General features: G+C 36.1%; 1 protein-coding gene across 1 annotated transcript in view; it reads right to left on the bottom strand.

The window, feature by feature from the left end:
* LOC128743189 (uncharacterized) overlaps positions 1-22,359 on the bottom strand; it is a 113,045-nt gene that overhangs the window by 5,799 nt on the left and 84,887 nt on the right. The window contains exons 7-9 of the mRNA XM_053839716.1: positions 20,004-20,314; positions 19,770-19,928; positions 19,608-19,681 (exon numbers count right to left, since the gene is read on the bottom strand). Coding sequence (XP_053695691.1) covers positions 19,608-19,681; positions 19,770-19,928; positions 20,004-20,314 — 544 coding nt within the window. The remainder of the gene's footprint in view (positions 1-19,607; positions 19,682-19,769; positions 19,929-20,003; positions 20,315-22,359) is intronic.

Genomic DNA, 22,359 nt, shown 5'->3' with positions numbered 1-22,359 from the left:
GGTGATCGCTGACGCCCGGCAGCATCCTTGCGTTGCCCTCACGTCAGTACAATCGAGTAGGTTAGAGCAAGTTTGTATTGCCGCGAATATTCTCAGGCTAAAAATTTTATTTGGCCTTTTGTACATTCCTCCCGACAAAAGCCAGGATCCTGTTGTTATCGAATCGCACGTTTCTTCTATTCGTGAGTTGTGCGAAAAACCCCCTCTACTGGTGCTATACACATTTGTGGTAATTATAACCCAATTGTTTGGGAAAACAATGATGGCATGATACAACGCAGCTTCCCACTGCGAGTGCGCTTTTAGTTGACGGAATGGATTTCCTCAACCTCCAACAAGCCAACTAGAAACGTAATCATCTCGGAAGGGTGCTTGGGTTAATTTTTTATTCTGCTATTAACCGGTGACGTGCTTGACAAAAGACGAATCTAATTCGTCTTTTGTCAAGCACGTACCGGCGCCGTAAATCCGCAGCATTAAAACGTGAATGTAAACGTACCAGTGACGAATATCGCCAGCTTAACGCCTCCCTGTATAAGAAGCCGTTGTTGTTCTCCGGGTGCAAACTAACCTGCGAAGAATCCCGAAGGGCTTCTAGAGTTTTATAAACTCAAAACGCAAATGCAATTTTATTCCTGCCATCGTCTAAATTGCCGCGTTCGAAATTGTCGCAATAATAATTGTTGAAGCAGCTCGTAGATTGATGCGATCCTTTTTTCCCCGGACCTGATGGAATTCCAGCCGCTATTCTTTGCTGCTGCACATTTGAGCTATCTGTACCAATTTGTTGTATTTTCAGCAAATCCTTTGCACAAGCCAAATTTTCTACCATTTTTAACCGTACCAAACGCTATATATCAACCTAAAAGCACGGTTTCATGCCTAGCCTAGATCGGTTTCCTCCAACCTACTCGATTTTACTTCCTTTAGCATCAGAACAACTATTTGCTTAACTTGAATCATATTTACGCGATAGAGTCGTGCACGTCAACTTAGAATCAACTGCTTCATCTCTGCTTACAAACAAGTCTGGTGTTCCTCAAGGAAGCAATATGGGCCCCTTGCTTTTCATATCATTTTGTCAACGCTGTAGCTATGCTACTAGAAGTCGAATACGCACTTATCTGTGCTGACGATCTTAAAGTGTTTCTCACCGTGTGTTCTATCGACGATTGTCGCCCGGCTATAAGGATTGTTAGATGCCTTTGTGAATGCCTTTGGTGGAAGTTCAACTATTTGATAGTAACCTTCACTAAGGCACTGTCAGATGAATGTGTTAAATAAAATAAACAAAGAAAGAAAGATCATTTTCTTCTCTTTTCTCAACTTCGTACGTTCCATGTTTCCTCTTTCCTTTTTTTCTGTCACATTTATTCTGCTTTTGGCTCGCTTTTTTCCCTTTGCATTCCGATTTTCCATTTTTACCTCCCATTGTTTTGCTCCCGTTTTACTTTTTTCTGTAGTCTATTTTCCGTTTTTCCTTTTTCTCTCCCGTTTTTTGTGACAGATGGACTTTCTACATCCCGTTTGACCAATTTTTCGTGATTTCGTCATTTCCTCCATCGATTTTCTTTTATCTTTCCCGCTATTCTTCTTTTCTCCTTTGGTTTCTCTTGTTTCTTGTTCCGTACTTCCTTTTATTGTGTCGTTTTTACTCTTTTTCTATGTTCCGTCCAATTTTCTGTTCTCCTTTTGTGCCTTCGTTTACTTTCCCTTCCGGTTTTTCTCTTTGTCTGTCCCATGTTCCTTCTTCTTGTTTCGCTTTCTTTATCGTTCTCCCTTTTATGCCCCCTCCTGTTTCTCTCTTCCGTCTCTTTTCTTTTTCTGTCCCGTTTTTCACTTTCGTCTGTTATGTTCTGTTTTATTTACCGGTCAATCACGTTTGATTTTCGTTTCTGTTTTCTCTTTCCTTGTTATCTTATTCTGTCTCGTTTTTCCTCTTTTTCTATTCTCCTTTGCTTCTTTTTTGTCCTGTTTTTTCCTTCTTTCTCTTGTTTTTCTCATTTTTCTTTTTGTCTCTTCCGTTCTCCTTTTTTTCCCTTTATGTCCCGCTTTCTCTCCGATTTTGTCATGTTTTTTCTTTCGGTTTTCTTTCTTACATGCCAGTTTTTCTTCTTCTTCTTCTCTCCCTCTCTCGGTCTCTCACGAGCACGCACGTTTGTCTTATTTTTCTATTCTATTTGTTCAGTTCTGGGCTCAGTTCCGTGTTTCTCCTTGTGTCATTGTTTCACATGTTTCACTCTTTTTTGCTTGTTTTTGTGGACAGCAGGAGACGGAGTACCTCTTAATCCTTCGGTAACCCATCTGTCTTGTTTGTTTTTGTGGTCTTTATGTCCTCTATTAATCGTATTTTCATTGTCTGTTCGAGTTTTTGTGCCTTTTTACTCGCTTTTTTCGGCGACATTTTTTTCATCGTTTTTGTTACGGTTTTGACGTTTTTTCGTTGCCATTTTGTATTTTTTCTTCTGTTTCTCGTCATCTTTTCATCAGGACAACAAAGTTTTTATGTGTATTGTTTTGCAAGTTTTCTCGTCCTCTTAACGTTTTCTCTTTATCGGAAAGGGAGCTAAAGCAATAAAACCTTTTTTCACATATCCCTCTTCGGCCTTCCCCCTCTATAGTCTCCATCCCCTTGCGTTCATACCCAGAAATAAACGACAAAAATAAAGAGCGATAAACTGATTATTCTCTGCCTATACATAGCAACCAGAAGGTATCACGACAACAAAATACAGGGACAAACAAATGTTTCCTCACTGGCATGAGCAGGATAACTGTCGGTGAGAATATATTGTGATACACTCTCGCTCTCACTTTTAACTGTCGATTTTCGACTTTTGGTTTTGGTGATTTCTAACTATTCCCATTCGGGTTTCAACTTTTGAATTTTGACTTCACTTTTGAAGTTTGTCTGTTGATTTTTGATTTTCAACTTTTAACTTTTGGCTTCTAAATTTTGACTTTTAATATTTATTCTTCGGCTTTTGACTTTCACATTTTTATTTTTGATGTTTGAGAATATTGAATTGTTTTTTGAATTTTGGTTTTGGTTTTTTGGTTTTTGACTTACGGTTTTAGACTTTTAATTTTAACTTTTGCTTTTTCGGTTTTCACTTTTAAACTTCGACTTTAATTTTAAACTTTCAATTTATGGTTTTTGAGTTTTGACTTTCGAGCTTTAGTCTTCGACTTTTAACTTCCATCTTTTGACTTTTGGTGTTTGAGTCTCTTGGTTTTGGTTTCAAGGTTTTTCACTTAGGTTTTAGTATTTAAACTTTTAGTTTTTAAAAATTAACTTTTGATTTTCGACTTTTGGTTTCTGATTATTGACTTTTAACTTTTTATTCTTGACATTCGTGTTTTGACTTTTAACTTTTGCCATTCGGGTTTTAACTTTTGCATTTTGACTTCACTTTTGAAGTTTGATTTTTGATTTTCAACTTTAAACTTTTGGCCTTTGAATTTTGGCTTATAATATTTAGTCTTCGACTTTTGACTTTCACCATTTGATTTTTGACCTTTGGTTTTGGATTTTTAGTTTTTGACTTTAGGTTTTCAAATCTTTCTTGACGCTTAACTTTTGATTTTTGACTTTTGGTTTCTTACTCTTTACTTTCAATTTTTCAACTTTTGTAATTTGACTTTCGAGCTTCAGTCTTCGACTTTTGAATTTCACCTTTTGAGTATAAAATTGTCTATTGTCTAACCCTTGACATTTGTCTTTTGACTTTTCGGTTTTCACTTTTGAATTTTGACTTCACCTTTGAAGTTTGTCTTTTGACTTTTGATTTTCAACTTTTAATTTATGACTTTTGTAATTTGACTTTCGAGCTTGAATATTCGACTTTTGACTTTCACCTTCTAATTTTTGGCGTTTAGGTGAAATTTTAACATGTTTTTGACTTTTAGTTTTAGTTTTGGACTTTTGGTTTTTGACTTTTAACTTTCGACGGATTTCATGTCAACTCGTCTATGGAGTTGGCAGCACCCTCTCAAAATTCAATGAAACTCTGTGTGTGTAAAGAGTTCATGTAAATAAGCAACTTTGCATACTTAGTTTTTCCAAAATTGGTCTAGACTAACCTTTAGAGAGAGCGCAAATTTTTTTCTCTTATTTTTAATAAAAAATATAGCTCGAAAACTATAGGACCTACAAAAAAATTGAAGTATGAGTGACTTTTAGAAAAAAAAATAAAAATTATTTTCTACACTGAAAAAAAGAAGCATTTCAAAAGTTAAAAATCGATTTCCCAAAAAATGCCAACTCAGAAATTCATGAATTTATTTCTAAAGATAGATAATTATATGGCCTACAATTCTTCCATACATTGCAAAATGGTCATATTTAAGAGAAAAAAGTTTTTCTAACAAAACCTTATAGCTGTTTATATCTTTTTTTCAGTGTGTATATGAAAAAGCTTTTGTTAGGAAAACTTTTTTCTCTTCAATTTGACCATTTTTCGCTGTATGGAAGATTTGTAGGCCATATAATTATCTATCTTCAAAAAAAATTTCATCAATTTCTGAGATGGCGTTTTCTGGCAAATCGATTTTTAATTTTTGAAATGCTTTTTTTTTCAATGTAGAAATTAATTATTAATTTTTTCAGTATTTTTTTATGAAAATTCAAAATATTTTCTTAAAGTCAGGGTTGCCACATGCACAGATTATTCTGTGTTTAACAGAAATCGTCTGTACAGAATCTGTATGCATAGAATATAGATTTTCGCCAAATTACACAGAATAAACAGATTTTCGAGCTTTTACATGAGAGTGAAAGAGACGGAAATAGTCAGCAAAATGACTCTCTATCTCTTTCACTCTCATTGTTTTGCATTGGACAGATTTTTTTCCTCGCCGTACAGATTGTCAGGTTTTTCCAACAAAAACACAGAATTATATGTGGCATCCCTGCCCATAGGTATTTTTTTTTGTAGGCCCTTTAGTTTTCGAGTTGAGAAAAAAAAATTGCGCCCTTTCCAAAAGTTAGTCTAGACCAATTTTGGAAAAACTAAGTATGCAAAATTACTTATTTATATGAACTCTTTACACACACAAAGTTCAAAGTTTCATTGAATTCTGAGAGGGTCGTGCCAACCTTTGGTCGAGTTGGCGTGCAATCCGTCTTTCAACATTTAACTTTTAACTTTTAACTTTTAACTTTTAACCTTTAACTTTTAACTTTTAACTTTTAACTTTTAACTTTTAACTTTTAACTTTTAACTTTTAACTTTTAACTTTTAACTTTTAACTTTTAACTTTTAACTTTTAACTTTTAACTTTTAACTTTTAACTTTTAACTTTTAACTTTTAACTTTTAACTTTTAACTTTTAACTTTTAACTTTTAACTTTTAACTTTTAACTTTTAACTTTCAACTTTTAACTTTTAACTTTTAACTTTTAACTTTTAACTTTTAACTTTTAACTTTTAACTTTTAACTTTTAACTTTTAACTTTTAACTTTTAACTTTTAACTTTTAACTTTTAACTTTTAACTTTTAACTTTTAACTTTTAACTTTTAACTCGACTTTTGGCTACTTACTTCCGACTATCGGCTTTTAACTTTTGATTTTTGTTTTCTGACTATTGACTCTAATCTTGGTTCTTTTCTTTATTTTTGACATTTTACTTTTGATATTTAACTTTTGGCTTTCAAAGACTGACTTTAACTTTAATTTTTTTTCCTTTGAATTTTGCGTTTAATTTTTGTTGTTTAGCCTTTAATTTTGGCTGTGTTTTTTTTTTAATTCTGGATTCTGAATTTTAACTATTTTCTTTCAACTTCGGACATTTAACTCTGGAATTATTTTTTTGATTTTCATCTTTGCTTGTGATCTTTGACATTTTATTTTCGACTTTCAACTAAAATTCTGATTTTTGTGTTTTAATTCTAAATTTAATTCAATTTTAGGTCCCATTACAAGTCCATTTCCTTTCCCAGTTCAAATCCTATTTCAAGTCCGAGTATTTTTTAGTCCAATTTCAAGTCTAATTTCAAAAAAAAAAAACTTTCAAAAGAAAAAAACTAAATTTAACTTAGTTGCACTGCTAAATGGAAAAAAGTTTGTCGGGTTATCAATGGGCCAGCCCATATAATTTACATTTGATTACGGTCTTCTTTTATAAAAAAACACATTTCCTGTTTTTTTAATACAACTGGTATTCATCACACTTATCCATAGCTTTAGTTTAGTACACATAAATACAGTGAACAGCAACATATAAAAAACTGAGATCCGATTATAGAACAATGAATGTTGAATCATCCGCAATGTCATCATTAATCGCACAAATAAATCCAATTATTAGAGGTTCGTGCAACACCTTTACACTGTGCACGAATTACATGATGAATCATTTCAGTAGTGGCTAAATAGTATAGGCCGATGATGATAATAAAATTCCATTTATATATACACACAAAGGAGGAGACAACAGAGTTTGCTTTTGTTTGCGAACATGTCACAGTAGTAGTAAAAGTGTGGGTGGAAACATGTAGTTTTTTTGTTTTTAAATTATTATTATTAACAAAGAGATTAGACGAAAATGCCATATCTACACAACACAGAACAAATAGAGACGCTATTAGAGAGAGACTGTGTGAATTTGAAAAACGGCAATCTGGCAGGTCTGCGGGCAGGTCGGGGGGGAAAGAAAAAACGAGGGACGAAACGATAGTGGAGGGAACCAACACTTTTTATATGGCTCACGAGCAGGTGCGCAATTAAAAAGTGTACGTGATTTCCGGACTTTTGTCGGTTTTTTTTGTTTGGAGGCCTGATTGAAGTGTGATTTTTTTTATTTTGTACAACGTGACAACGTGATTTGACCAATTGATCCGAATCTTTCCCGATTGGCGAGTAGCGAATTGGTTTGTTGCATTCGATCAATGATTTTGTTTTTTTTTGTTTTCAACAAATCGGAAGCATTTGAGGGGAAGTGGTTTACTTTCTAAGAGTGGAGTGAACAAAGAAAGCAAATATTTATAAGAAGATAGTAAAAGGAGGACACTAAGTATTATTTAATAAGGAAACAAACGTTCGCATACGGTTTGCTTTCGACAGGAGGCAGGCGTTACTTACACACAGAATGCGTTAAAAAATGTGCTAATGTCATTATCGATCGCCTTTCTGCCGCCCTGTTTGGGTGCAGCGGAAGTACTAGCGGCGGTGGCGGCAGCAGCAGCAGCGGCGGCGGCGGCAGCAGCAGCATTGGTAGTAGCAGTTGAGCTCAAGGACGACGACGACGACGATGATGATGATGAGGACGAGCGCTTGGAGGAGGCAGCTTTGCTGTCCGTCTTTCCGCTCGAGTGCTGATGAGTACTGATAGCGGAGGAAAAAGACACGGTACTGATGGTCCGGTTAAAGGAAGTATTGCTCTCGATCGGTGGACCAACAGCTGACGAAGCACCCGATAATGGTCGTCGGGACGAAACGGGACCGTATTCATCGTCGTCGGCCGCCTCGAGACTGCCGAATCTGATCGATGTTGGTCACGTGATGTTTTTGCATTTGGTATTACACGGGTGACATTCGACATTGGTGTGGTTAGTTACACGGTGTGGAAAGAGAATATAAAAATAATTATTAGGTTCAAGCAGAGTTTCCACTAGTGCTCGTGGTCAGCACGGGTCTGTATCTACAGCGAGGTTGCGAGTTCCGATTGATGCTTCTATCCGAAACTAGCGAACTAGCAATAATTGTTGCGGCTAATCAAAATGGTCTCTAACTTGCACATTGGGCTTAGCGTTGGAAAAAAATTTGTTCTCTAAACGATCAGATGTTGTGTTTTACGATAGCAGATTATCAAACATTAGCCCTAATTATTTCTACTGCGTGCAGTTCCACAGATATGCAGCTATTCCGCTAATCACTACACACATTCTCAACGATTTCTAACTTTTTCTAGCAGTTTTTTTTTCTTTCCCGCCGATTGCGAACGTCGGATTTCACCCATATTTTGTGTGCCCTTTTTACAACACCCGCCCGGGCCGGTAGTGCCCCATCACATGAACGCTTTTGTAGCGTCGTCTGCTTTTATTTACAGCTAACGAGAGTTTTCCGACCCAACACGCCAATCAAAAAGGGATTAGTTGCCACGGTTATCGCGTTCCGGAGTCAGCGTTGCCAGACTTTGCTGGGGCGACCGTCCGTAGTTTTATCACCGAAGACAGTGATAGTACTTTCGAAAGTTTGTAATTTGAAAATTTCACATTTGTGAGAATAAAACCTATTCTTGATTGTAATTAAGACCTTTCCAAAAGTTAGTCTAGACCAATTTTCGAAAAACTAAGTATACAAAGTTGTTTATTTACATGAACTCGTTACACACAAAAAGTTTCATTGAAATCTGAGAGGGTGCTGCCAACCCCGTAGACGAGTTGGCGTGAAATCCGTCTTTAGTTGCTCTTGAAGGCGTCTTTTTGTCGTCATTTTTATCGTCTCTTCATCGCCTTTTTGCATCTATTTATGGTCTTTTCGTTGTTTTTTATTCACTTTTTTCTCATTTTTTTAAGAGTCTTTTTGTCGTTATTCTATAGTCTTTCGTATTTTTTTTTCATCGTCTTTTCACCTACTTGTCATCTATCCGGCGTTTTTTCGCCGCCTCTTTGTTGTTTTTTTTTGTCATCTTACTTCTGTCTTTTCGACGCGTTTTGCCGTCTTATGATATTTTTGTTATCTTATCGCGTTTTGCCGTAAATACAAACAAATCAGTAGATCTAGCATCACTGGCATCCGACACGGGTTGTGGCTTTTAACGCGCAATATGAACCGGGAAAGTTTCGGGAACAATCGGCAGTGGAAGTATCACTTTTGGAAATGATACAGGAACGCACGGATCGCGGTAGGTGAAGCCACGGTCAAAAGGAAATAATCGATTTTAATAATTCCACTCAGCTCCAGATAGTTGAAAAATTAATTGATGCTGATAGATTGTACTACTAACAACTCTTGAAATAGTGGTTATGATTTAGCGAAACACGTTTAATAGGCGGTTGCTTTCCGCTGCCGAACATCACTTGGATTAGGCTGAAGTTTACTTCACAGTTTCAAAGTACAAAAATGATACTTTTTTCTGAAAAATTTGCTCTTTTATGAAGAACAAAATCAATGCCACGAGTGCCTTTTAATTAAAACTTATCACTTTCCTACACTAGTTCTTTTTTTTTTTTTTGGTTCATAATTTCTGCACCACATTCTCGGTTTTAATCGACCCAATTTCAACTCCCGACTGTAACATCTTGTTTTTTTTGTTCCTTTATTCTTTCCCAGTTCCCCCTTGCGGCGCATATGAAACTGGAAAACTGGTGTGCCTTCCGGAAACGGGAAAACTTTGATTTGCCATTTTATGCATCACCTGTTCGTTCGTTCCGTTCATTGTTGCAACGAGATTCTAGGCGCCGCATCGCACCGGAAACCAGGTTCTTTGTTGGGAACTTTTTTCAACGGGGCTTTTATTATCCTTTCATTTCGGTCTGTTTAATTAGCCCAAAACGATTGTTTTAGGACAATTATCGATTTTTTTATGAAAGGTTACAACTCTGTTAAACAGTTACAGTCTAGAATATCCTAATACTCATCCTAAAATTAATGGAGTAACTTCGCGTAAGTAAAAACCACTGGCGTGCCCAGGCTGGAGCAAACTGGGGCACGTGCCCCACCTTCTCTGTAAAATTTTATCTGCAACCCAAAAGTCCGCTGTTTTAAATTTATTCAATTCAAATTCAATTTATTCCCCAATTTCAGCACCGATTTCAAGTCTTTACCTTAACCTGACTTTAGGTCCATTGCCAAGTCTAACTTCAACTCAAAGTCCAATTTAAAACCAATTCATTTCTGTCTCAAGTCCAGTTTAAAGCAAAATGATGGTGGGAAGAAAAGTCGGAACATCATGTCCTGTCACTCTTAATGAAATTTTTTGAAATATTTTTTTCTAGTATAGAAAATTTATTTCTCAATAACATTTTTAACATAGAGCAAACAGTTTCTTGACGGAAACTGTTAGTAAACGTTCTTAGCACATTCGCGGATTAGGTCTAGACTCTAGACCGTCTTCTGCTGCTCTCCAAAAAAAAAGAAGCAAAAAAACGAAAAGCGAGACAGAAGCAGAAAAAACGGAAAAACAAACGAAGCAAAGTGTGACCAACACTGGACAAAGGCGAAAGAAAAAAAAAATGAAACCAAAAAAACCGGAACAGAAAGGGAGGAAATTCATAAACATAAAAGGAGAACGACGTAAGAAAATGAAGGAAAACGAGCAACGATAAGGAAAATGATGATAAACTGCACAGAAAATGAGAAAAAACAAGACTAGAAAGGAGATAAAATGGGATAGAAAAGGAGAAGTAGAAAAATGGAGAATGAGAACAGAAAAAGAGAGAAAATCGCAACGGGAAAGAAAAAAAAGAGGAGATAAAAGGATAAGAGGAGAACGTGATAGAAAAGGTTAAAAAGAAGGACATAGTGAGTAGGGAAACGGAACGGACGAAAACGAGATATAAGACAGAAAAGGAGTAAATAGCGAAAAAAAGAAGAAAAGAGAGCCAGAAAATGATAAAAAACAAGAAGGAAACAGAAAAAACGAGTCTGAAAACGAGGAAACGAGGAAAAAAAAGACAAAAAACGGAACAGAGGAAAATCACGAAAAAACGAGACAGGAAATTAAGAAGAAAGAGAAAGAGGAAATAGCGGAAAAAAGGAAAAAAAAGAGAGAGAAACAGAGGGAAAAAGGGAAATATAGCTGGGGAAAATAGAAAACCTACAGCGGTAACAAACAAGACAACAAAAAACAGGTGGGACAAAAAATGGGGCAAAAAAAGATAAACGGGCAGAATGGAAGAAAACGTAGACGAAAAAACGAGATCGAAAACGTAGACGAAAATACAAGAACGAAAACGAAGACAAAATGGATTGGGAGACAAACGACAAAACAAACAAGTACAAATTGGACAAAAAAGGATAAAAAGTGGGACGGAAAAGGAGAAGAGGAAAAGGAAAAACATGGAGATTGAGAAAATGGAAACGGAGAAAACGGCAAAGAAAAACAAACCCATAGAAAAGGAGGAAAAGCAGTAAAGCGGAGGAAGAACGGAACAGACGAAAAACGGAAATAGAAAAAGAGTAAAAGTGGCGAAAACCGGAACCGAAAAAAAGAAAAACATTCGAAACGGGACAGAAAATGACAAAAAACGGGATAGAAAAGGACACGAAAACAGAAGACGAAACAAGGGAAAACAGAAGTAAAAAGACAGAAAACGGAAAACGGAACAGAGGAAAATCAGGACGCAGGGATAAAACAAAGGAAAAGGAAACGGCACAGGAAGTGAGAAGAAAAAGAGAAAAGAGGGAACAAAGGGAAGCCAAAGGAAAAAGTAGAATAGCGAAAGAGAAGAAAAGAAGAACGAACTAGATAAAAAGGTTAACGGTAAAGAAAAGAAAGAAAAGCGATAACAAGCGAGAATACGAGAAATGAGGACAAACTGGACAGAAAAGGAGAAAAAACGAAGTAAAGGAGAAATAGAAAATTAGAAAATGCAGAAACGAGAATAGTTGAAGAAGAAAATGGAGGGAAAAAATCGAAGGATAAACGGAGCAACAGTCGTGAGGGAAATGAAATGCAGCACATAATAAGAGGACCGAAACCGAAACAAACGAAAACGGAAAACGGTAAGAATAGTGAGAGAGAAAAAAGAAAACCGTTAAAGGAAACGAGAAAAACGGGCCTAAAATTAAAAAAGAAGAAAACTTATCCAATTTAATTCCGACACTGAAACGAAAACAGACACTGAGGAAGCGTGCAAGTCGTAGGCGAAATACGTATCTGTCGTGAATAAAATATACATAGTAGAATTAAATTGGATAAGTTTTCTTCTTTTTTAATTTTAGGTTTCGTATTCTACTAAGACGCTCCAAAACCTTCAGAGAAAAACGGGGAACATAAGGTCAAACGGGATATAAAAGGAGAGGGATGGAACATATATGGAGCAAATGGGACAGAAAAAGAAGAAAAGAACAACAAGAAAAAAGAGGAAAAACGGGAAACAAAAAGCAAAAACCGAAGAAGAAAGGGAAAAAAGAAGCAAAAAACAGAACGTGACAGAAAAAAAGGAAAAATGAGATATCAAAAAGAGGAAAAATGGAGATAAAATGAGTTCGAAAAAAAGGTAAACTGGGAACGAAAAAAGGGAAAATGAAATTAAAAATGTCGGAATACGAGAAAGAATATGACATAAAACGAGTGAAAAACATAAAAGAGAACAGGACAGATAATAGGAAACGAAGAAAAATGGAACAAAGAAACAGGAAGCACGGAACAAAAGAAGGGAAACTAAAGAAAAACAGGAGAGAATAAGACGAAAAATATCAATCTGTATTTCAAGTGAAAGCTCGTGTTTAATTTCGTAACCATGACCGGCTTAAAGTAATTTGGACTTCAAGTTCAAATTTGTCCAAATTCAAGTCTACTTTAATGTTCAATATCAAGCTCAAATGCGTGTCCGATTTAGGCCCAATTTCAAATCTAATTTAATTTAAATTTTTGGTAAAATTTAAACTCAGACTTTATCATTTCAAAAGACCAATTTCAAAGGTAGTTATTTTCATTTAAATCCAATTTATATCCAATTTCGAGTTTAATTTCAAACCCAACTTTCAGTTCCATTTCGAGCTTATTTTTAAATCCAATTTCAACTCTTATTTCAATCCAATTCCTAGTCCAATTCAATTGAAATTTCAAATAAAAAGTTCAAATGCTGTTTTGAGTCCTATTTCAGATCCAAGTAAAACTTTCAATCATATTACTCTAAATTTAAGTCCCATTTCAAATGCAATTTCCAGTTCAATTTAAAACACAGCTTCGAGAAAACTTTTATAACTTTTGAACTTTACAGGTACAGGGGGTCATTCAAAAAACGCTGACGGTGACAGCTCTGCCAATTACGAATGGATTTTGATGGTTTGAATACCGATCGATTCAAACTAAATGTAGCAATAATATGGTTTTAATTACAATTTTCATTGTCAATCTCTAAATAGTAAAAATGAACGAAAAGTTTCAAAGCCGAATTTCTCCATTCCTTTTCGTCATGATTACCTCCCTACTAGCACAGTTGTTGCCAACCAGTTGTGGCGACCGAATTATGACTAATTTTAGTTGTAAATAGGTTTCTGCAACCAGAAGTGCGTAAAATGCGCTGTTTGGGATTGCTTCACAGGCAGGGACGACAGTTATACATACCGTATCTGTTTAGTATTGCTTTCTCTTACAAAAAAATGTTACAAAACCCCCCGTCCCAGCAGGTCGGAGATTCTTTACGACATTTAAATCCGTATCAATTTGATATCTGTGGTTGGAAGGTACGCCAGAAACAGTAATAAAAACTCCTTTCCTGAAGACTTTCCGTGGTCCTACGTTAACAAGGCGGACGGCGGTAATGTCTCAGACGCAACCTTCAATTTTTTTCTTAGGCTGTTTTTTGTCTACAAAACTCAAAAATGTTTGTCATGCAAATTTTTAATTTATTGTACTGTAGTAAATGCTCTAAAATACTTCTATAAATGTAATACAAGAAGACAAGTTTAAATTTCCTAACGGCCCGTGATCTGCATATCAGTTTTATCCGTTTCGCAGAGCTTGTAGTTACACGAAGAGTTTCATCAGGCCTGAATCGCACTTCTTCTAGTGGCTGGCGACGATATCGCATTTTGAAAAGTTTTAAATGACTTCGAGTCAACTATAGGCAACTGACTTGAAACTTGAAGGCTAACTAGCTTAAGAATCTTGTTCAAAACATAGAATATTTGTCATTGGACACACAACTTATGGTCTGGCATAAGAGGGCGAAACATAGGGTTGGTCGCTCACTTTTTTATAACCGTTCACTTTCAGGACATCAAATTGAATTGGGTTTGTCGCGATCCTAAGCAATCTTGGCTGGGATGAGGAGACCTATCACTTTTTCTGGCGCACTTCCCTAACACAGACATCAAATTGGTCTAGGTTCTTAGCAGGCGTAAGAAATTTTGTTAAAACGAGAGGGTTTTATCACTTTTTCTGGCGTACTTCCCAAGCACAGGTAACAAATTAGTATTAGTCTGAGGCTGAACGTCGCAAAATATCTTCGACCAGTGTTGCCACATATTCATCTGTACTGGAAGGGGCAAAAATCTTTTTCATCTGTACCTATTCTTCCAAAAATCTATACCAAAATCTGTACCATTAAAAATAATTATTGCATAGAAAAATTTGGTTCGTTAGCATTAAAAAAATGCGCGTGTCTCAAATCATTTATTTGTTTGATGATATTTGCACATATCTCTGCTAAACTTAGATATAAATACGTTTTGTATTACTTTCATTTAAACTAAGAATTGTTTCAAGAAACAGTACTGAGAAAAAAGTATGAGTTTTTGACACTCAGAAAAATCTGTACCTATCTGTACTTTTCGGCAAAAATCTGTAATCTGTACCGTACAGAATCTGTACCGAAAAGAATCGAAAAAATCAGTACTTTTCCAGATAAATCTGTATATGTGGCAACACTGTCTTCGACCTGCTGGGACGTTTTCGTTTATTTTCACTCATTCTTGATTGAAAAAGAGAATTACAATAGAAACCATAAAATTACTACATCTATTATAAGTTTATCGGTATCTAAACCATAAAAAGCCAATCAAAATCTTTCATATTTTCGTGACGGTAACTAGAATCTAAATTATGGAAAGGCACCCTGCAGTAAGACGCGGTCCTAAGTAAATAAAACTCTTACGTAATTAATGCGCAGCCCCCAACCTACAAGAATATTACGGGAAAGATTTGGTGATTTTGTCCCAAGTATTTATTCCACAGAAATGAACAATCCATATGTACAAGATTACCCACGCTTTAATCACTCAAATAATCTGAGAACAAAGTTATGTTAAGCAAACCGCTTGTCAGTTTTCATAAATCGTATCCCTTTCACCGTATGAATCCTTTAAGAAGTTTCGAGTAGAATGAATAACACTAGTTAACAGCATTTATGAACTCAGTAAGCTGAAGGTGATTTTTCATGTAAAGTTGGCCGCAGAACCCAAAAATGAGGTCAGAAAAGTTTTAAGTAGGATAGTTGAGATATGCAGTAAAGTTGAAATTTTGCTTAAAGAAAGAAAGTAGATGCACATAAATACAAATTACTCCAGCTGCGGTGCACCAATTTCGAATATCTTTTTTCCATATTAAAGAGGAGAAAATTTGCTATCGTTTAGTTAAACTTCATTTTTCTGTAAGAATAATAGTACTGTAGATATTTGAGAATTTGTTCACAACAAAACAAAAAAGAGCGCATTTTTTGGAATAATTTCAACTTTATCAAAGATTTTAAAAATTTTATTTTATGTGGGTCTTAAAGGCCGATAAAAAACAAAGAAATCATGGGGTTATTAATAACCATCGGTTGAAAATTGTAGGTGTTATGGTTTTACTAAAATAGTAACAGTAAAACACCCCCTTACTTTAAGCTTTTACCCTCTTACTTGTCCACATGTCACAAATATTGCTCTCTCTCTCTCTCTCTCTCTCTCTCTCTCTCTCTCTCTCTCTCTCTCTAGTCTTTCTCTCTTTCCTCTCTTTATTTTTCAAACACACACGTATCAACATTAAGGTCGGAGCAAATTTTCCAATTATGTTTAACTGTATTTTATTGTATGTAGCGCCATTTGACTCATGTTTAGTATTTTTAGTATTTATTTATTCTCATACTTGTACCATGAACTACGAGAATCGAGGATTATTTCTATCCCTGATGTAGTAATAGGATACCAGATGAACCGTTGCTTTTCAAGAGATGACGCGTTTCTCAAAATTTCTCGGTTATCTATGTTTAGCTGCCTAAATAACACCTAATCTAATATTATCTAATTTTCATAACTTCTGCCTAACTTTGATAAAAAACAAACTTTTCCTACACCTCTCCATTGCATCTTACTATCATTTTTCCGTGAGCCCGGGAAGGTGATTGCGATACCGTGCGAGAGCTGGGAGCTGAATATTTTTGTGACATTTCAATTCAAAGAAAGTAAATTTCGTGACATGGACGCGATAAACAAAAACAATATTTACCAACTATTTGTTGGTTCAAATGTCAAAGGTTACACCGCCTTTAATGGTAAACACAAAAGAAATTGAGATAAAAGAGAGAGTGCTGTTGCCAAGCTGATTAAATTTTTTGTTGCGCAAATTGGGTTGTTTTCAATATGTACAATATGCGTTACCAAGCAACGAAATCAGTTGTATTCAACAGGGAAACATTGACTGTTTCAAGCATATTTTCACACATGACGCATGATGAAACACTAGCACCAACTTCTGTTTTTTATTTTCAGAAACTAGAGGCGGTGTCCTATACAGTCTTCAAACTCTACTGCTTAATGCTATCTATGAACAAACACCATTCAGCTGGGTCATAGGGCTCACCAATAGCCCCTTTACATCCAAACAGTAACTTCGAATAGCCCCTTTATATCCAAACACTAACAATCACTGTCTTAATTGGCATAACATTTATCGAATTGCTTGTCATGATCTTTATAAATGGACACGCAATTGAAAGCGCAGTTTGCAATGAAGCAGTGAAATTAACCGGGGTTGTAAAAATATAGTTTCCACAGGCGTAACAGAATTTCTGTGGATTATTTTAGCGTTTAAACTCATGCTTTTTTACGGTATTTTTTTGACTGTTCTTACTATTTTCACAATTCTTACTATTAAATTCAATCACTCTTCAAGCATGATCAGGAGCATGATATACAAATGCACAAATATTACTGTTTTAGTAACATGGTCATAGCTTCTACAATTTTCAACCGATTGTTATCATTAACCCCATGATTTCTTTGTTTTTTATCAACCTTCAAGACCCACATAAGATGAAATTTTTAAAATGTGTTAATCTTGTCTAAAACCTTTGATAAAGTTGAAATTATTCCAAAAAAATGCGTTCTATTTTGCTTTGTTGTGAAAAAGTTCTCAAATATCTACAGTACTATTATTCTTACAGAAAAATGAAGTTCAACTAATCGATAGCAAGATTTCTCCTCTTTAATATGGAAAAAAGAGATTTGAAATTGGTGCACCGCAGCCGGAGAAATTTGTATTTATGTGTAAGTACTTTCTTTCTTTAGGCAAAATTTCAACTTGCATGCATATCTCAAAAACTATCCTACTTTAAATTTTTCTGACCACATTTTCGGATACAGCGGCCAATTTTACATGAAAAATCACCTTCAGCTTACTGAGTTCACGCTTTTTGTTTTATTTTGTTAACTAGTGAAATGGTAAAACTAGTAAACAGATTATAAAGAAGAGCATTATACCGTTGCGTTCTTAAGGAAAAGTTCATGTAAAAGCCGCCGAAATTCGCACTGCTAAAGAAAATTTGCCTCTAGGTCCGAATCACGAGTTCTAGACATTTTGAGTGTGGGAGCAGTAATACAAGGGTGTTTCATTTGGAATCAAACGCACTAAAATCGATTCAATGGTTCAAAAGTAGTGAATTCTTAAAAGGAAAACGGGTTGAAAAAATGATGATTTTTGGAACTTTCTTGACTCAGAAAGCGGCAATTGCAGTACTATATGAAAGAAATGGTCATTTCGACAGTTTTTTAAAGAATTTCTGATGTGATTTATTCTGATTCATTCGAAAAGAAAACATAGTTGTGGGAGTTTTCCTCCGAAAAAAAAACAATACCTGTATGAGGTTTGTTCAGTAAACATTTAGAAATTAATATTATCATTGTTATTACATACTAGCAGTGCAAAATTAGGTTCAAATCCGAGAAGCTCGATTACACGGGCACTTCGCGTGGAGTAGTGCCTCATAGAAAAGGTAAAGCAGTGCTCAATTCAACAATGTTGTAGATTACGTTCAGTTTTAGGAGTGTTTTATACAACCGTCCTAGATTTTTCGCTTCGCCACGATACAGTAAAATGAAATTAGTCTAGCACTGTGCTGGCAGCTTTCGAAACTAAAAGTTGCTACAAGATCTACCGATCTTTTCCGGTTTTGAAGGTCATCCAAAATTCACAAACCAACGCACAAGAAGGCGAACCAATAACGATCGAATAGTTTCGAAATCTTTCAAATTTAGAGCTGCAGTATCATTAGGGTAGGACAAGCCAACCGTGTGACTTTATTATTAAGTCAGAACACCAAAACAACATAGGGTTAAGCCTAAGAAAATATAGTTACGAGAGTTTTCCTTTAAGAAAATACACACAATTTCGGATTAACGTTGTTAAATTGTTAAATACTTCCATTCCGGTGCAGTGCTGCTGATTCGCGACCGGATTCGGCGGTTAGTCAAACATTCTGTGCTGCAACCACTTGTTAGGGCGCTCACTACAGCATAATAATTGGGCGGAGCTGACGATAGAGACGACGACGATGGACCCAGTGGTGGGCGACACAGAGCTTTACGCTTCTTGCGGGGGGGAATGCTTGTGAGGCGATTTTAGTGTGCATTAAATTCCAACCGTACGTATACTGTTAAACGGTTATAAAATTGGTTTGTCACCTGTTTGTGATGGTTAAACGATTAGAGTGTGATGATTGAACTATTAGACAATAAATGGTAGCAGATAGGTTACACGAGCCGACCTAGGTCAGGCTCACTAGAAGAAGGCGGCGGGATAGTAGAAAGAAGAAAAAGGTCGTTACAACGAGAGATTAACAGAGCGAGCGGGCTGGCCTGTGAATGCGAACACAATGCACGCGAATGTATGCTTCTCCGAAGAATGACTTGGTTTAGGCTATTGTTTTGCAACATGTATGTTGTGATACTCTTACCCCTAGTGTCAGCGCTACTTTCTAAACACTTCTCTTATTCAAAATTCATTCTGCACACGGCATCATTCTTTATCGGGTTTCTTCCTCCCTTCACCAAAAACAAAGTGTGTTGTGTGTATACGGATAAAAAAGAAAAAAATGAAACAAAGACAGAAAGACAAACAATGTAATAAATGGCTGAACATTCGTGAAAATTAGCCTTAACCGGTAGGTTTAATTTAAATTTGGAAAAATAAAGCCGGAAGGATTCGGTACCAACGAAGGAAAACACAAAAAAGGGGGAAAACTTGTCTTTCTTTCCTCCAAAGCAGTGAGGATTTTGCGTTGGATCGGAACGAAATGGTCGTTTTCGAGTGACATGACAGTTGAAATGCCGTTTAGTAGTGGTCCTAACGTTATTATTGGAATGTAAGCCGGTTGAGTTGATTTGACTCATGAGAAAGAGATAGATTGAGAGTGTGTGAGAGAGAGGATAGAGGTTCTGATAACGATGTTGTTAGTTTGGAGAGGTAAGAAGGTAAGAGACTTGAAATCCCAAAGAGTTGCCAAAATACTCAACAGATAATAATTTTGAGCAGTTTATTTTTGAGTACCTTAGAGACCCTTTAGGACGTTCAATCTCGCTGGTAATAAGATCTAGTCTAGTGGTGCAATTTTTTTTTGTGTTCAGTGAAAGTAAATATAATTTATACACGACTGTGAGTGCGAATTGTTTGCTGTCAATGTAAGCGGAGAATCTCCAATTTAGGTGCAGAAAAGAAAGTACGAAAGCTATTTACCCTTGCGTGTCGCCTCCCTCCTCGGCGACCAGTAGTTCGTACTCCTGGGCGGCATAGCGATCCCAGTCCGAGAGCTGCAAAGAAACAAACACAAACAAACAAACAAAAAGCGTAATTTGAAGTCCAGGATTATTGCACAAAATTGCATAATTGAATTCCTACATCGTCATTATCACGTTGCGCGAATGGATCCCGCTGTTCGTGCTCCATGTACTTCTCCAGATTAAAGAACGTATCGAAGAAAATGGGCGTCATCTTGCAACGTTTCAGATCGGCAAGCGTGATGCAACCGGGTGTGGTAGGTTTAATCATATCCAGCATCTAGCGAACGAAAAAAAATCCAACTCATACATTATGCGCACAATTCCGATGTACTTCCCACGCGTCGCCACTTACCTGGCACAAACAGTCTTCAAAGGGTAGCGTTTCAATGCCGAGCGATTCCATCCGGTGCTGTTGTTCCTCGTAGAAGTACTCCAGCTCGTACATCGACAGCATCCCGTCGCCGTCGACGTCCATGCAGCGGAACCAGTACTCGATCGCCGTCGGGTGCGTTTTGTCCTCCTCGGCAAGCAGAAACCAGACAAAGTCGGTATACGACATTTTCGGCCCGTTTGGCCCCATCACGATCGGGTTCGGATTGTTTCTTCGAGGCCCACGCGTCACACAGCCGGAGAAGATGCGTTCGATCATGCGTGACGACAGCGCTGTAACGGATTGATTAAAACGTTATTAATCATGACCACTGGCGTGCCCCAGCTTCTCTGCAAAATTTAATGTCAAACAAAATAATTTCTGTAACCCAGAAGTCCGCATCCCCATAATCGGCCACTAGTTTCACGATAAGTTAATTAATTGCGTAAAAATAGTGGCAGTTTCAAGTCCAACTTCGCGTCTAGTTATACATTGAATTTCAAGTTTAGTTCAGCTATAATTTCAATTCCGATATCAAATCCTAATTGTCATTTAGTAATCTTCTAATGATTAGTCCGTCGTCTTCTGCTGCTCGCCAGGAAATGAAGCAAAAGCAAGGAAATATGAGACGAGAAGAAGAAAAACGCAACAAAAACTTGGCAAACGGGATAGAAAAATAGGAAAACCGTGACAGCCGGCCGGAGCCGGAAAATAATAAAAAACGAGCTGGGTAAAGAGCAAAAAATGGATCTGAGAGCGAGCAATAACGGAAGACTAAACCCGGAACAGACAAAAACTAAGACTCAGAAAAAGGGAGGAAAAACGGGACAGGAAAAGAAAAGCAAAGGAACTGATAAAAACCGGACAGCAGACAGTAAAAGGAAAAACGTGGAAGAGAAAAAGGAAGAAAACGAGGTACGTAAGAGACCAGAAAACAAGACAAACCAAAAGGAAAATGAAGAAAAGCGAGAGGAAAAAGTAAACCGATACAGAAAATGTAAAGTAAAATAAATAAAAAGAAAAAAAATAGGGTTAAAGGAAAATGGAAGACAAACGTGATACACTGGAAAAGAAAACAAGAACGTGACTGAAAAAAATAAGATAATAATAGTAATAAGACGAACAGAATAGAGGAAAACAAAAAACGAGATTAAAAAAAAGATAAAAGAGGGAAAAAAATTAGAAAACAGGAAGAAGATGAACAAAATTTCCCGAAAAGAGAAACACTAGAGAAAAAACCGTACTGATCAGCACGAAATCTCGAGACATGAAAGGAAGAGAAATAAAACAGCGGAAGGAGAAACAGGGGAAAAAGGAAAGGAGGAAAAACTAAACATGAAGGAAAGACGGAACAAAAAGCAACGGGACGAAAAGAGGACAATCGGAGGAAAAACTGAAGTGAAAAAGAGGAAAATGAAGGAAAAATCGAGAGAGAAAATGGAATAATATAAATCGAGCAAACAAGGCAAACCAACAAAACGAGTGAAACGGGAGAGAAAAGTTTAAAAAAAATCTGGAAAGGTAAAGGAAAAGGCATCAAAACGAAAAAAAATCGTATCGTTATTCGTGTGTATCTTTTTGATGCCTTGTTGTTGCTTCTTTTCTGTCACGTTTCGCTCCCTTTTTCCCTTTTCATCTCCAGGTTTACTTTTTTATTTCCCATTACTTGTGAAAGCTGGAACCGAAAAATGGAAAAAATGAAGAAAACCATTACTTGTGAAAGCTGGAACCAAAAAATGGAAAAAATGATGAAAACGGGAAAGATAACAAAAAAATGAGTGAAAAACGACGAGGAAAAACAGGACTAAAAATAAAAAAAAATAGGGCACGAAGAGAAATGGTGCAGAAAAAAGAGGAAAATCGAAAGAAAAAAACGAGCTTAGAGAGATAGAAAAAAAGGAAAAACAATGCATCTAAAGAGGTCAAACGCAACAGACACAGACGACTAAGGAGAAAGAAAAAAACATAAAAGAGTTAGAAAAAACGAAAGCTGGAACCGTTAACAGGAAAAAGGAAGAGAAAGGATAGGAAGTGAGAAAACAAGGAAAACAAAAAATGAATAAAGATGAAGAAAAACGTAATAATGAGAATGAAAATAAAGAAACGAAAAAAGAGAAAAGAACAAGAACTGATGTAAAAAGAGGAGCAAGAAAGAAAAAACTTGGCAAAAAGGTAGAAATACAAGAAAAGAGAAAATGAAACAAGAAAGGAAATATGAAACAAAAAACGAGGAAATCAAAAAGAAAAAGAAGAATAGTCATACAGTAAATAAGATCTGATAGAGGAAACCAATAAAACAGGATATAAAAGATGTTGGAACAAAAAACGAGGAAAATGG

The sequence above is a fragment of the Sabethes cyaneus genome, chromosome 3 (assembly GCF_943734655.1).
Source record: "Sabethes cyaneus chromosome 3, idSabCyanKW18_F2, whole genome shotgun sequence".
Lineage (NCBI taxonomy): Eukaryota > Metazoa > Arthropoda > Insecta > Diptera > Culicidae > Sabethes > Sabethes cyaneus.
The sequence above is the reverse complement of the archived record's forward strand: the minus strand, read 5'-3'. Positions and strand labels throughout refer to the sequence as shown.